Source organism: Bufo bufo, chromosome 1 (genome assembly GCF_905171765.1).
Source record: "Bufo bufo chromosome 1, aBufBuf1.1, whole genome shotgun sequence".
In the NCBI taxonomy this organism is placed as follows: Eukaryota; Metazoa; Chordata; class Amphibia; order Anura; family Bufonidae; genus Bufo; species Bufo bufo.
Window position 1 is genome coordinate 383035334 of NC_053389.1, and position 13542 is coordinate 383048875.

The 13542-nt window shown below is 46.6% G+C and overlaps 1 protein-coding gene across 2 annotated transcripts in view; it reads right to left on the reverse strand.

Annotated features, from left to right (window-relative positions):
• The window catches only part of LOC120977448 (lateral signaling target protein 2 homolog), a 53129-nt gene extending 43250 nt beyond the window's left edge, over positions 1-9879 (reverse strand). For both annotated transcript variants that reach the window (XR_005773901.1, XM_040405415.1), the window contains exon 1: positions 9756-9879. Coding sequence is in view for 1 of the 2 variants with exons in the window: in XM_040405415.1 (XP_040261349.1) it covers positions 9756-9797 (42 nt within the window). In the remaining variant the exon portion in view is untranslated. The remainder of the gene's footprint in view (positions 1-9755) is intronic.
• Positions 9880-13542: the final 3663 nt, after the last annotated feature.

Here is a 13542-nt window from a genome sequence, read left to right on the forward strand (position 1 = left end):
CCATCCAATCTTCTATAACATACAGTCCCATGTAAAAAAAATAAATATCTTTCTTATAGTCTTCTATAACATAAAATCCTATGTAACTGACACCCCACCCCTCCCTTCAGCCCCTCTAAAATACAGTCCCAGTTAAAGAGGACCTTTATCAGAAAATAGTGTGTTAAATTCTTATACGACCTTATGGGGCTACTCTCACTGAAGTCCGGACACTTTTTTCAAATGGACCCCCCGTTCGGCCGCTACGCTCTCCGTTAGTATTGTCGCTTCATATGCAAATGAAGCGACAAAGTTATAGTAGGCGTTGTTCTCTAAGTTCTGGTGGGCGCGGTTATGCTCTCCCTGGCAGCGAGCGCATCCAATCGCAGCGTCCCGCTCTTAGCCAGGGTGAAGGAGCTCTTCTCGCGAGAACCTGAGCTTCTAGACATCCGGACCGAGCGCCATCTTGGAGTCCCCAGCGCAGAGCATCTCGCTGGGGACTCCAAGATGGCGCTCGGTCCGGATGTCTAGAAGCTCAAGTTCTCGCGAGAACTTGAGCTCCTTCACCCTGGCTAAGAGCGGGGCGCTGCGATTGGATGCGCTCGCTGCCAGGGAGAGCATAACCGCGCACACCAGAACAACGCCTACTATAACTTTGTCGCTTCATTTGCATATGAGGCGACAAAACTAACGGAGAGCGTAGAGGCCGAACGGAGGGTCCAGTTAAAAAAAAAAAAAAAAAAAAAAAAAAAAAAAAAAAGTGTCCGGACATCAGTGAGAGCAACCCACATAAGGTCGTATAAGAATTTAAACACACTATTTTTAGATGAAAAGTCCTCTTTAACCACCTCAGCTCCCCTAACTTAAACCCCCTTAATGACCAGACCACTTTTTACAATTCTGCACTACACTACTTTCACGGTTTATTGCTCTGTCATACAACTTACCACCCAAATGAATTTTACCTCCTTTTCTTCTCACTAATAGAGTTTCATTTGGTGATATTTCATTGCTGCTGACATTTTAACATTTTTTGTTATTAATCGAAATTTTTGCAAAAAGACATTTTTCACTTTCAGTTGTAAAATTTTTCAAATAAAACTACATTTCTATATAAATTTTTCTCTAAATTTATTGTTCTACATGTCTTTGATAAAAAAAAAAAAAAAAATGCAATAAGTGTATATTTATTGGTTTGCGCAAAAGTTATAGCGTTTACAAACTATGGTACAAAAATGTGAATTTCCGCATTTTGAAGCAGCTCTGACTTTGAGCACCTGTCATGTTTCCTGAGGTTCTACAATGCCCAGACAGTACAAACACCCCACAAATGACCCCATTTCGGAAAGTAGACACCCTAAGGTATTCGCTGATGGGCATAGTGAGTTCATGGAAGTTTATTTTTTGTCACAAGTTAGCGGAATATGATTATTATTATTTTTTTTTATTTTCTTACAAAGTCTCATATTCCACTAACTTGTGTCAAAAAATAAAAACTTCCATGAACTCACTATACCCATCACGAAATACCTTGGGGTGTCTTCTTTCCAAAATGGGGTCACTTGTGGGGTATTTATACTGCCCTGGCATTTTAGGGGACCTAAAGCGTGAGAAGAAGTCTGGAATCCAAATGCCTAAAAAATGCTTTGTGACATCCTAAAGGTGCTCTTTAGAATTTGGGCCCCTTTGTGCACCTAGGCTGCAACAAAGTGTCACCATGTGGTATCGCCGTACTCAGAAGAAGTGGGGCAATGTATTTTGGGGTGTATTTTTCCTATTTCCCATGCTGGGTGAGAGAAATCTCTCTAAAAGTCAACTTTTCCCATTTTTTTATACAAAGTTGTCATTTTAGAAAGATATTTCTCTCACCCAGCATGGGTATATGTAAAAAGACACCCCAAAACACATTGCCCAACTTCTCCCGAGTACGGTGATACCACGTGTGACACTTTCTTGCAGCCTAGGTGCGCAAAGGGGCCCAAATTCTAAAAGAGCACCTTTTAGGAGGGCATTTTTAGACATTTGGATTCCAGACTCACGCTTTAGGGCCCCTAAAATGCCAGGGCAGTATAAATACCCCACATGTGACCACATTTTGGAAAGAAGACACCCCAAGGTATTCCATGAGGGGCATGGCGAGTTCATAGAAGATTTTTTTTTTTGGCACAAGTTCGCAGAAATTGTTTTTTTTTTTCTCACTTTGCGCTAACTTGGGACAAAAAGTTAAATCTTTCATGGACTCCATATGCCCCTCGGCGAATACCTTGGGGTGTCTTCTTTCCAAAATGGGGTCATTTGTGGGGTGTTTGTACTGCCCTGGCATTTGAGGGTCTCCGCAATCATTACATGTATGGCCAGCATTAGGAGTTTCTGCTATTCTCCTTATATTGAGCATACGGGTAATGAGATTTTTTTTTTCCGTTCAGCCTCTGGGCTGAAAGAAAAAAAATGAACGGCACAGATTTCTTCATTCGCATCGATCATTGTGGATGAAAAAATCTCTGCCAAAAAAAAAAAGGAGGGGAAAGGCGTCTGCCAGGACATAGGAGCTCCGCCCAACATCCAAACCCACTCAGCCCGTATGCCCTGGCAAACCCGATTTCTCCATTCACAATCGATGTGGATGAATAAATCATTGCCGGAATTATTATTTTTTTTTTTAAATACAAAGTGTTTGCCAAAGCATATGAACACTGCCCCTCAGCTCATAAGCCTCGGCAAACGTATCTTTTTTACTGCTGAGGAGAAATCTCATCTTGCAGCGCCTCATACACCGACTTTTGTGTAATCTGACAGCAGCGCAATAACATTAACTTTATATAACATTTGAACAGAACATTAACTTTTATAAACTTTATTGAACTTTTGGAACAGAACATTAACTTTTTTGCTTACTGGTGATTTTTTTTTACCTTTATAGGACAAACCTCTCCTTCCCCATGGGACAATGTGCAAATCGCAAATCGCCCAGAGATGTGGCGAAGTACATTATGCACTTTGTCCCAGGTGAAAGGAGAGGTTTGCAGCAGCTCTGTGTGAAAGGGCCCTAAGAGCCCTGTTTGCCTGTGCTGTGTCACACAATCCCTATGCTAATAGTGTACCTGTGTGTGGTACTTCCGGAAACACTCTCCTAAGCATAGGGCAGGGTCGTCAGGGCAGTCAGGACAGAAATAGCGGGTGTCACGCCTTATTCCACTCTTGCTACAGACACGACATTCTTTTCGGGGTGGCGCTTGGTTTGAGGTACCAGCAACGACATTGGGGAAATGTTGCTCGTGTAGACTGCTCACTACATTGGTGGTTGGGGCCACGGAACCTCCTGGACACAGGAGGTTCTCGATGATCTCTTCCTGAAATTTGAGGAAGGATCTTGTTCTCCCAGCCTTACTGTAGAGAACAAAACTATTATAGACAGCCAATTGAATTAAATATACAGACACCTTATACCAGCGTCTGGTCCTGCGGGAAACTAAATAAGGAGCCAACATCTGGTCATTGAAGTCCACCCCTCCCATGAGTGAATTATAGTCGTGGACACAGAGGGGCTTTTCAATGACACTGGTTGCTCGTCCAATTTCGATTGTCGTCTCTGCGTGAATGGAGGAGAGCATGTAAACGTCACGCTTGTCTCTCCATTTCACCGCAAGCAGTTCTTCATTACACAAGGCAGCCCTCTCCCCCCTTGCAAGACTGGTGGTAAGGAGCCGTTGGGGGAAGCCCCGGCGATTAGGTAGCGCGGTGCCACAGCAGCCAATCTGTTCTAGAAACAAATGCCTGAAGAGGGGCACACTTGTGTAGAAATTGTCCACATAAAGATGGTACCCCTTGCCAAATAAGGGTGACACCAAGTCTCAGACTGTCTTCCCACTTCTCCCCAGGTAGTCAGGGCAACCGACCGGCTCCAGGGTCTGATCTTTACCCTCATAGACTTGAAATTTGTGCATATAGCCTGTGGCCCTTTCACAGAGCTTATACAATTTGACCCCATACCGGGCGCGCTTGCTTGGGATGCATTGTTTGAAGCCAAGGCGCCTGGTAAAATGTATCAGGGACTCGTCTATGCAGAGGTTTTGCTCAGGGGTATACAAATCTGCAAATTTGGTGTTAAAGTGGTCTATGAGGGGCGGAATTTTGTGGAGCCAGTCAAAAGCAGGGTGGCCTCTGGGACGAGAGGTGCTGTTGTCACTAAAGTGCAGGAACCTCAGGATGGTCTCAAATCATGTCCTGGACGTGGCAGCAGAGAACATGGGCATGTGATGAATTGGGTTCGTGGACCAATATGACAGCAATTCATGCTTTTTTGTCAGGCCCATGTTGAGGAGAAGGCCCAGAAAAGTTTTAAATTCGGAAACTTGGACAGGTTTCCACCGGAAAGACTGGGCATAAAAGCTTCCCGGGTTGGCGGCTATAAATTGAGTGGCATACCGATTTGTTTCTGCCACAACTAAGTCCAAGAGCTCCGCAGTCAAGAACAGCTCAAAAAAAAACAGTGCCGATCCGATCTGAGCTGTCTCAACCCGAACTCCAGACTGGGCGGTGAAAGGGGGAACTACAGGTGCGGCTGAAGTTGGGGGCTGCCAATCAGGGTTTGCCAGCACCTCAGGGACTCTAGGGGCTCTACGGGCCTGTCTGTGCGGTGGCTAAGACGGGGGAACTAATGCACGTGCCACCGTACCAGCTTCAACTGCCCTTCTGGTGCTCGCCACTTCACTATGTTCTACGGCAGTGCTGGTACTAGGTCCAGGATGCGCTGCGCTGCTGGTGTATGCCTCACCACGTAATCCGACAGCGCCAGCCCCACTCCCACTCTGCTGCCCTTGAAGCGGATCCTGCGCAACCTGTGGTCTAGCAACACGGGGCCGGGTACGCCTGGTGGTATCAGAGACCTCAACCTCATCGTCCGAACTTTGGGTCAGACTGCCACTGCTTTTTACAGGTTCGTATTCTGACCCGCTGGATTCGTCAGATGAGGGTTCCCATTCCTCATCCGACTGGGTCAGAATCCTGTAGGCCTCTTCAGAAGAATACCCCTTATTTGCCATTTGGTCAACTAAATTTAGGGGGTATTCCCTGAGACCACCCAAGAAAAAAAAGCAAGCCCGTCTTACAAATGGGAGGCTAGCGAAGTACAGGAACCCGCTGCGATTGATAAAAAATATCAAAACTGATTTTTTTTATCGCCGCAGCGCTTGTGAAGTGATTGTGCAGTGATAAAAAAAAAAAAATTGTCACTGCAGCGGAGCGGGCGTGGGTGAACGCACGTGTGGGCGACCGATCAGGCAAACACTGCGTTTTGGGTGGAGGGCGAGCTAAGGTGACACTAATACTATTATAGATCTGACTGTGATCAGTTCTGATCACTTACAGATACTATAAAAGTACCAATGCTGATTAGCGATACGCTAATCAGCGAATCAGTGACTGCAGTGCGGTGGGCTGGGCGCTAACCACCTACCAAAGGGGCCTAAACTAACCTAAAACCTAACAGTCAATACTGGTGGAAAAAAAAAAGTTTACACTGATCACTTTTTCCCTTTCACTAGTGATTGACAGGGGTGATCAAGGGGTTAATTGGGGTGATGGGGGGGGGGTGATCTGGGGCTAAATGTATAGTGTTTTTGTGTACTTAGTGATGTGTGCTCTCTGCTGGAACCAACCGACGAAAAGGAACCAGCAGAGAGCACAGAAGCCATTTAACACATTATATTTATAAATATAATGTGTTAAATGGCTTGTGATTAGATTTTTTATAAATCACCAACCTGCCAGCGATGATCATTAGCTGGCAGGCTGGAGACGAACTCCTCTAACTTTTCCCGGCCCGCACTGCGTATGCGCGGGCCGGCTATGCGCGTAATCTCGCGTCTCGCGAGATGACGCATCGGCGCGTCCAGGAGGAATAACCCTGCCGCCACCAGGACGCAATCCTGCGTACGGCGGTCCTGAGGAGGTTAAATAACATATTTCCCTCCCACTAAGCAGGGAGGAGGTATAATGGGGAGAACCTCCCAGCATTTCTCTGGCACTTACATTAATTCCATGGCATCACAGGTCTCCACTGCTGAGCTGCCTCTTTCTGCATTGGTCACATGATGGCCACCTCATCACAGGTCCTACCTCCACTTCCACTGCTGAAAAGATCACATGACTATGATGTAATCGAAGGTCCTTCAGCTATGGCGTGTAGACACAAACAGGCAGCAGATTCGCAATAAGTGAAACTCCACCCCCTCCCGTCCTCCACACCAAGGTACCCAGGTTACCATGTTGGCAGAGGTAGGGAATGAAAGATATGATAAGATTAAAAAAAATAAACGCCTCTGCTGGCAGTGGGATGGGCCCCCTCCCTTGCTGGGCCCCTGTGCAGCTGAACTAGCTGCACAGGCGGTATGTCCGCCCCTGATCCATAGATCTACACATTCACTGCTCCAATTGTACAGCTAGGTCAGGGATAGGCAAACTACAACTCCCAGCATGCATACTTCCTCTGTTCTTCCCAGGACTGTCATAGAAATGAATGAAGCATGCTGGGAATTGTAGTTTCTGAATAGCTGGAATGCTGAAGGTTGCTGATCCCTGATCCAGATTTATGTCACCCTGGCAGCTCAGGGGTGTGCCCTGTCTTCTGCAGCAAAGGAACTGAGCATGTGCTTCCTTCTCAATGAGCAGGGCAGAGAAATTTTAAAAAGAGCAAACAGCCAATTTGAAAACTGTAGATTATTTGTGGGACACCCCCTTTGTGCTTATTTTGTAGGAGAAAACACACCAAAATCCTTGCCAAAAATTTATGTGAACATACCATAAATGGCCAGGTTGTGGACACTTTAAACAAAATCTTTATAACCAGGATCAAGTCAGGTACTTAGAAATGAGTAAGGTGCAAAGTTTATCTACTGTTTGTATGCAGACAAAGATCTGTTTTGGCTAAACATGTACCCATGAATCCAGGACCTGCTCAGCCTGTCTGCAAGTATACACATTCAGTATTATAATACATCTTCTCCCATTTTATCATACACATCTGAATTTGGGTTAGAAAAGCTGCATAAGAGGAAAAAAATAAATAAAATGAAAGTCCGAACAAAAAAATATTAAACCCTGCATTTGTGAATACACCCCAAAGGTGCCTTTAAAAAAGGCCTCATGCACACGACAGTTGTTTTTTGTGTCCGCCCAAAAAAACAGATCCCTTGTAATAAATGCCTATCCTTGTCCGCAAATGTGAAAAAAGTAGGACCGGCACAATTTTTTTTTGCTGAAGGGAAACACGGACAACGGACGCGGAACACAAACGGATGAACTATCAGCATTTTTTTGCTGACCCATTGAAATAAATGGGTCCCCACCCTATCCGCAAAAAAAACGGAACGGAGGCAGAGAAAAACAACTGTCGTGTGCATGAGTCCTAAGGCAGAAACATCCTCCAGAAAATATGCAGGTTCTGATGTGTATGCGCAAATTAAGATACGGATTTTGTTGAGGATTACATCCTCACTGAAACAAATGAGGAAATGCAGCTTTAGGGTGCATTCACACGACCGTATGAATGGATCCGGATCCGTTCCGCAGATTTGCGGAACAGGAGGTGCGGACCCATTCATTTCAATGGGGCCGCAAAAGATGCGGACAGCACACCGTGTGCTGTCCACATCCGCTGTTCCGTTCCGTGGCCTCGCAAAAAAGATAGAGCATGTCCTATTCTTGCGGACAAGCTTAGGCACTCTCTATATAGCGCTGACCATGTGTGGTCCGCAAATTGCAGAACGCACACGGCGAGTGTCCGTACCCTTAGAGAAGCTGCAGCACATAATCTATGCAGCAGAATGCAAGGTAGAGATTGACACGTTTCAACCTCACATGATAACATGGGGGGGGGGTCTTTATGTGTCGGATTTTCTGGCACATTTTTCATGTGAGCACTGTACAATAGATCCACGACCAAATATGACCTGACTATTATAATACACTACGATACAGTCAGTTTGGGTCAGGTGAGCCACAGTCGATACCTGGACCCCATGCATTTTTACCATGTCATTTAAAATGCACCATCTAAATACATCCTTAAATCTAATACTTATGTTTACTAAAATGTCGTGACTTAAAGGGGTTTTGTCACTTCAGTAAATGGCATTTATCACGTAGAGAAAGTTAATACAAGCCACTTACTAATGTATTGTGATTCCCCATATTGCTTCCTTTGCTGGCTGGATTCATTTTTCCATCACATTATACACTTCTTGTTTACGTGGTTATGACCACCCTGTAATCCATCAGTGGTGGTCGTGCTTTAACACTATAGGAAAAAGCTTTGGCCTCTCTGGTGGCCGGGACAGTGGGAATGTGCATAGGCTTGTTGTTTTTCCTGTAGTTTGCAAGCACGACCACCACTGATGGATTGCAAGGTGGTTGTAACCATGGAAACGAGCAGTGTATAAATGTGATGGAAAAGTGAATCCAGCCAGCAAAGGAGGCAATATGGAGAATCACAATACATTAGTAAGTGCCTGGTATTAACTTGCTCTACATGATAAGTGCTATTCACTGATGTGAGACAACCCCTTTAAGTCACGACATTTTAGTAAACATAAGTATTAGATTTAAGGATGTATTTAGATGGTGCATTTTAAATTTAGGGGTTGTGTAATAATGTGAGGTTTTGGCAAACCCTCCCCATTTGGCCAGAACTGTAGAGGAAAGATTACTTACCTGGTTCCCGGCGCTGGCTTCTCTCACCTTCTCCTCCAGGCCTGCGATGCTCCGCTGGGCTCCCTCAATGTCAATATCACTGGCTTCCTTTACGTCATGACAAATGGTTGCGGCAATGTCAAACAGTTGACATCGAGGGAGCCCATCGAAGCTTCACAGGCCTTTGCTAAAGGCCCGGCTAAGTGGTGGACTTCGCCACCCCACCCCCTTCCTCTATTCTTGCACAACCCCTTTAAAGGAATAAATCAGTTCCTCGTCACAGAAAACCCCTGAACACCGCACTCATTTTGAGCACTGTATTTAAAGAGGAAAAAATAACTCTAAAATAAAGACAAAAAGCGTCCCCCTCAAGAAGGGCTTGCCTTGGTGAATCCTCACTCCTAATCTTAGACATTTCACATGACACAAATGGGTTGTGCATGTGCGTCAGGTAGAACATGGGTTACGTCAAAACTATTCCTCTGGCCACTAATTTTTGCCTTTTCTAACCCTTCCCCATGTACTTTAATACTTTTACCAAAAATAAAAAAAATGCTGGTTGCCTGATGTTCTCGCTTTCAGGGTCCCACATTGTACTTGTATGGTTTATGTCCCACACAGGGGAACAGCAGGAGGTACAAGTACTGGCAGCATATGAAGTAATACCACCACCTCATTCAACATGCCATCTTCCAGACACAGTGCCACACTGGCCCACAGGTTGTCTGCGGTACTGCAGCTCTGTGCCCAACCCACAACCAACCTGTGGACCAGTGTGGCACGGTTTTAGGAAGATACAAGCCATAGAGGAATAGCAGGATAGCAAAAAGCTCTGCTTTGTAGCCGAGTTCCCCTTTAAAGCCATCCATTCACAGCAAACCTGGCAGCACAATGAGTCACCCCTCGGCACAGTCTGCAGGGATGGGTCCATTTTCCACACCAGACTGACTTCCCATCCCTGGAACAGGTTTAACAAGTGAGGACGCGTTAACCCTCTCCATCCCGCCGCTCGCCAGCTGGTCAGTCACACAGCCTGGCTGGACTATATGCGAACAAAGAATGAGAAGTGGAGGCGAGCGCCTCCTTACCTTCGGTCTGTTCAGCCACCTCCGCACCATAGAGGGTAACATGGTCCCGTCCTGCGTCCCAGCTCTGACTACTAATGCCCCGCTCTCCCTGTCAGCACATGACTACGCTCCAAACCGCACTCCGCCCTCACCTGTTCAAACAATGACTGGCGTGCTGACGTCACCCTGCCCTGAGAACTGCAAGAGCGGCCATGTGGTGTTCTCCCCTGTGGGCGGGGCTTGCCTCTTGTCCTGATAGTAGAATCCTTTCCCGGCTATGTGGCAGGCTTTAGGGTTCAATCACATGTATTGAAAGGATAACGAGAACAATGACAAGCGTTTGTAATGCGCTTTTCTCGCAGGGGATAGTTCTATGGCTGGGGGAACTCCACTAAACACACTAGGGTCAGTCTCATAGAAAACCAACTTGCCTATGTTTTTGGGAGTGTGGCAGGAAACCCACTCAAGCACATGTTGTCCCTAGTCAGGACTGAACCCAGGATGCCAGCTAACCACAGAGCCAGCAAGCCTCCATTCTAAACTTAACTAGCCTATTCCTACTTTTACCTATGCCCCCGTTTTACCAGAAATCTAACTTCTATAATATGCTAATTAGCCTCTTGGAGCAGGGGGGCGTTGTTCCTGCACCTAGAGGCTCCGTTCTCCCACCTTTGTCGCCTCCCTCCAAGTCCTGATTGACAGGGCCAGGTAGCGCTCGCATCTGTCTGCCAGCCTTGTGCTCTGGTGAAATCTCGTGCCGTTCAGAATTCGGCGCAGGCGCGGTGAGGAAGCTGGCAGCCGGCGATCGTCTTTCCCTCACAGCGCCTGTGCCGAATACTGAACGGCGCGAGATTTCACCAGAGCACAGGGCTGGCAGACAGATGCAAGCGCTGCCTGGCCCTGTCAATCAGGCGGGAGAATGGAGCCTCCAGGAGCAGGAACACTTTAATTTTGAGTGTGACTACAAAACCAGACCTCCATCGGTTGAAAAATTAGATTTCCATTTTTTTATTTTTCTGTGATTTTGTTGTCAGCACATTCAACTATGTAAAGAACAAAGTATTTCAGAAGAATATTTAATTAACTCAGATCTAGGATGTGTTATTTTTGTGTTCCCTTTATTTTTTTGAGCAGTTTAGAAAGAAAGCGGGAGGCACTCACCAACATGAAGATATAAGCTATTCCTTTATTGCTACATCAAGCAAAACACACGTGGCACCGGAGCTAGGATTCACTTCCCTGCACACTGAATGCAGCGACGGCCGTTTCACACAATATGCGCTTCGTCAGGCTGCTACAGGTGTATGCACCTGCACTCCACCTCTTAAAGGGTTTCTATCACTTCGTATGACATAATTAGCTCTCAGACACTAGCGATCCGCTAGCGTCTGCTCTGGCCAACCATCCTAATATAACAGCTTTTGGGGCAGCCGTTTTGCTAAAAAAATAACTTTTATAAATATGCTAATGAGCCTCTAGGTGCTATGTGGGCGTCATTAGCACCTAGAGGCTCCGTCTACCTTCATACACAGCCACCGCCCAGCGCGTCCCTCCAGCCCGCCAATCTCCTGCTGAATGCGATCCTCCGTGTGACGCAACGGACGAATTCTCGCACATGCGCCGTGCACGGCTGTATTCGGCGCATGCGCAGTGAATGTCTGACCGCTTCCCTGCTCAGACATCTCCACTGCGCCTGCCCCGATGACATCATAGTGCTCCAAGGAACAGGAGCAGTGGAGATTTCTGAGCAGCGCATGCGCCAAATACAGCCGCGCACGGCGCATGCGCGAGAATTCGTCCGTTGCGTCACACAGAGGATCGCATTCAGCAGGAGATGGGCGGGCTGGAGGGACGCGCTGGGCGGTGGCTGTGTATGAAGGTAGACGGAGCCTCTAGGTGCTAATGACGCCCACATAGCACCTAGAGGCTCATTAGCATATTTATAAAAGTTATTTTTTTAGCAAAACGGCTGCCCCAAAAGCTGTTATATTAGGATGGTTGGCCAGAGCAGACACTAGCGGATCGCTAGTGTCTGAGAGCTAATTATGTAAAACGAAGTTATAGAAACCCTTTAAAGCACTTCACGTCAAAGCATCAGCTGTGCAATCAGTGACGCTCTCCTGGTGCTAATACACATTGGTTACATTTAAGAAAAAATTACTACATTTAACATATTTGTCACAGAGCATTTATATAAGTTACAACAAAACACTGTAATCCAGTCTATCATTCAGGCCTGAGCAGGGGCGTAACTAGAAGTGACTGGGCCCCTCCAGCGCGCTTCGCACCTCCCTCCTCCTGTGTAAACCCCACTCCTTTGGCACAGTGTAGCGGTATACTGTATATTGTGTGGCACAGTGGATGCTATATGTGTATAACATAAACATATTTCATATGAAAACTTACAGTTACTTGACCCTTGGGGATCTCGGACACCACTTCAACACTTGGCCGGGGGCTCGGCGGAGCTGATGTTGTGCTTTATCCTAATGAGAAAGATTTCATAATAAGGATTTGGAGAAGGGGCAGAGGGATAGCAGAGCAGGGGGAGGCTGGTGCTGCTACTAGGGGGTCATACCATGGGGGAGTAATAAAGCCCACTATAATGCCCCCCCCCCCAGTAGTAATAATTCTCCTTATAATGTGACAGTGTAAAAATACCCCCTTGTAATGCCCCCAGTTGAGCTAATGTCCCCATAGTGCCCCCATAATGTCCCAGTATAAAATACCCCTATATAGTGCCCCCAGTAAATTCCCCCATAGTGCTCCTGCTAGTGCCCCCCATAATGTACCAGTATAAAATGCCCCATATATAGTTCCCCCCCATGTGCCAGTATCAGGTGCCAACCCCCCTCCCCCCATGTGCCAGTATCAAGTGCCCCCCCCCCCCCGCTCCCCCCATGGCAGTAACAGTCGGGTATTAAAAAAAATAAATAAACACTTCTACTTACCTCCATGTCAGCGATGCAATGAAGCCTCTTCCTGTGTCCTGCCCTGTATGTCCATATATGGAGTCAGTGCTTGTATTTCAGTAAAGTTTCTGCTGGGATTCGAACCCACGACCTTCTGTATCAGAGGCAAAGCACCTAACCACAAGACCATAAGAGCTGCCTTGCTGCTGACTGAAAAAATATGAGACTTCTACTGTTATAGCTGGCTGGCTTTTTTCAATCAGTTGCAATGCCTCCTTTATGGCTGTGTGGGTAAATGCTTTGCCACTGATACATTGGAGGTTGTGGGTTCGAATCCCAGACACATCAGGAGACTTTAGGAGACAGTAAGATTAGATCACATTAGCGAGGGGGCCTGGTCAGCCGCTGCTGCTGTGAAGGGGCCCTGAACATTAAGACAAGAATCGATATTTAACTAACTTGAAAATAAACTGTCAGCTGCTTCCCCGGTAGTTACGCCACTGCCTGGCTGCCTGTGTGTAGTGTGTGTAGTGTCTGTGTGTGTTAATAAAAAAAAATAAAAAAAGCAGAATTCGGTCTGGACGGGTCCCCAGTGGCGTAGGGCCCCATAGCCACTGCTATGGTTGCTATGGCGATCCCTACTCCACTGGGCCTGAGTTTCCTGTTGCCTGCGTCCGCAATATCCATCGCGCTTCACATTGCAACAACTGGCGATGTCTATCTCCTCCATTCAAAGGAGGAGGGACGGACTCAATGCCTGCAATGCATTTCCAGCGTGCACTTCCCTAAAGTGTTCAATGAGTCTGGGGGATCCCTTCCCTGTGTCGATTGAACTCAAATGTTCTCTAACACGTTCATACATGCAGCGAATCGTCTTGCCAATATAAAATCGGCCA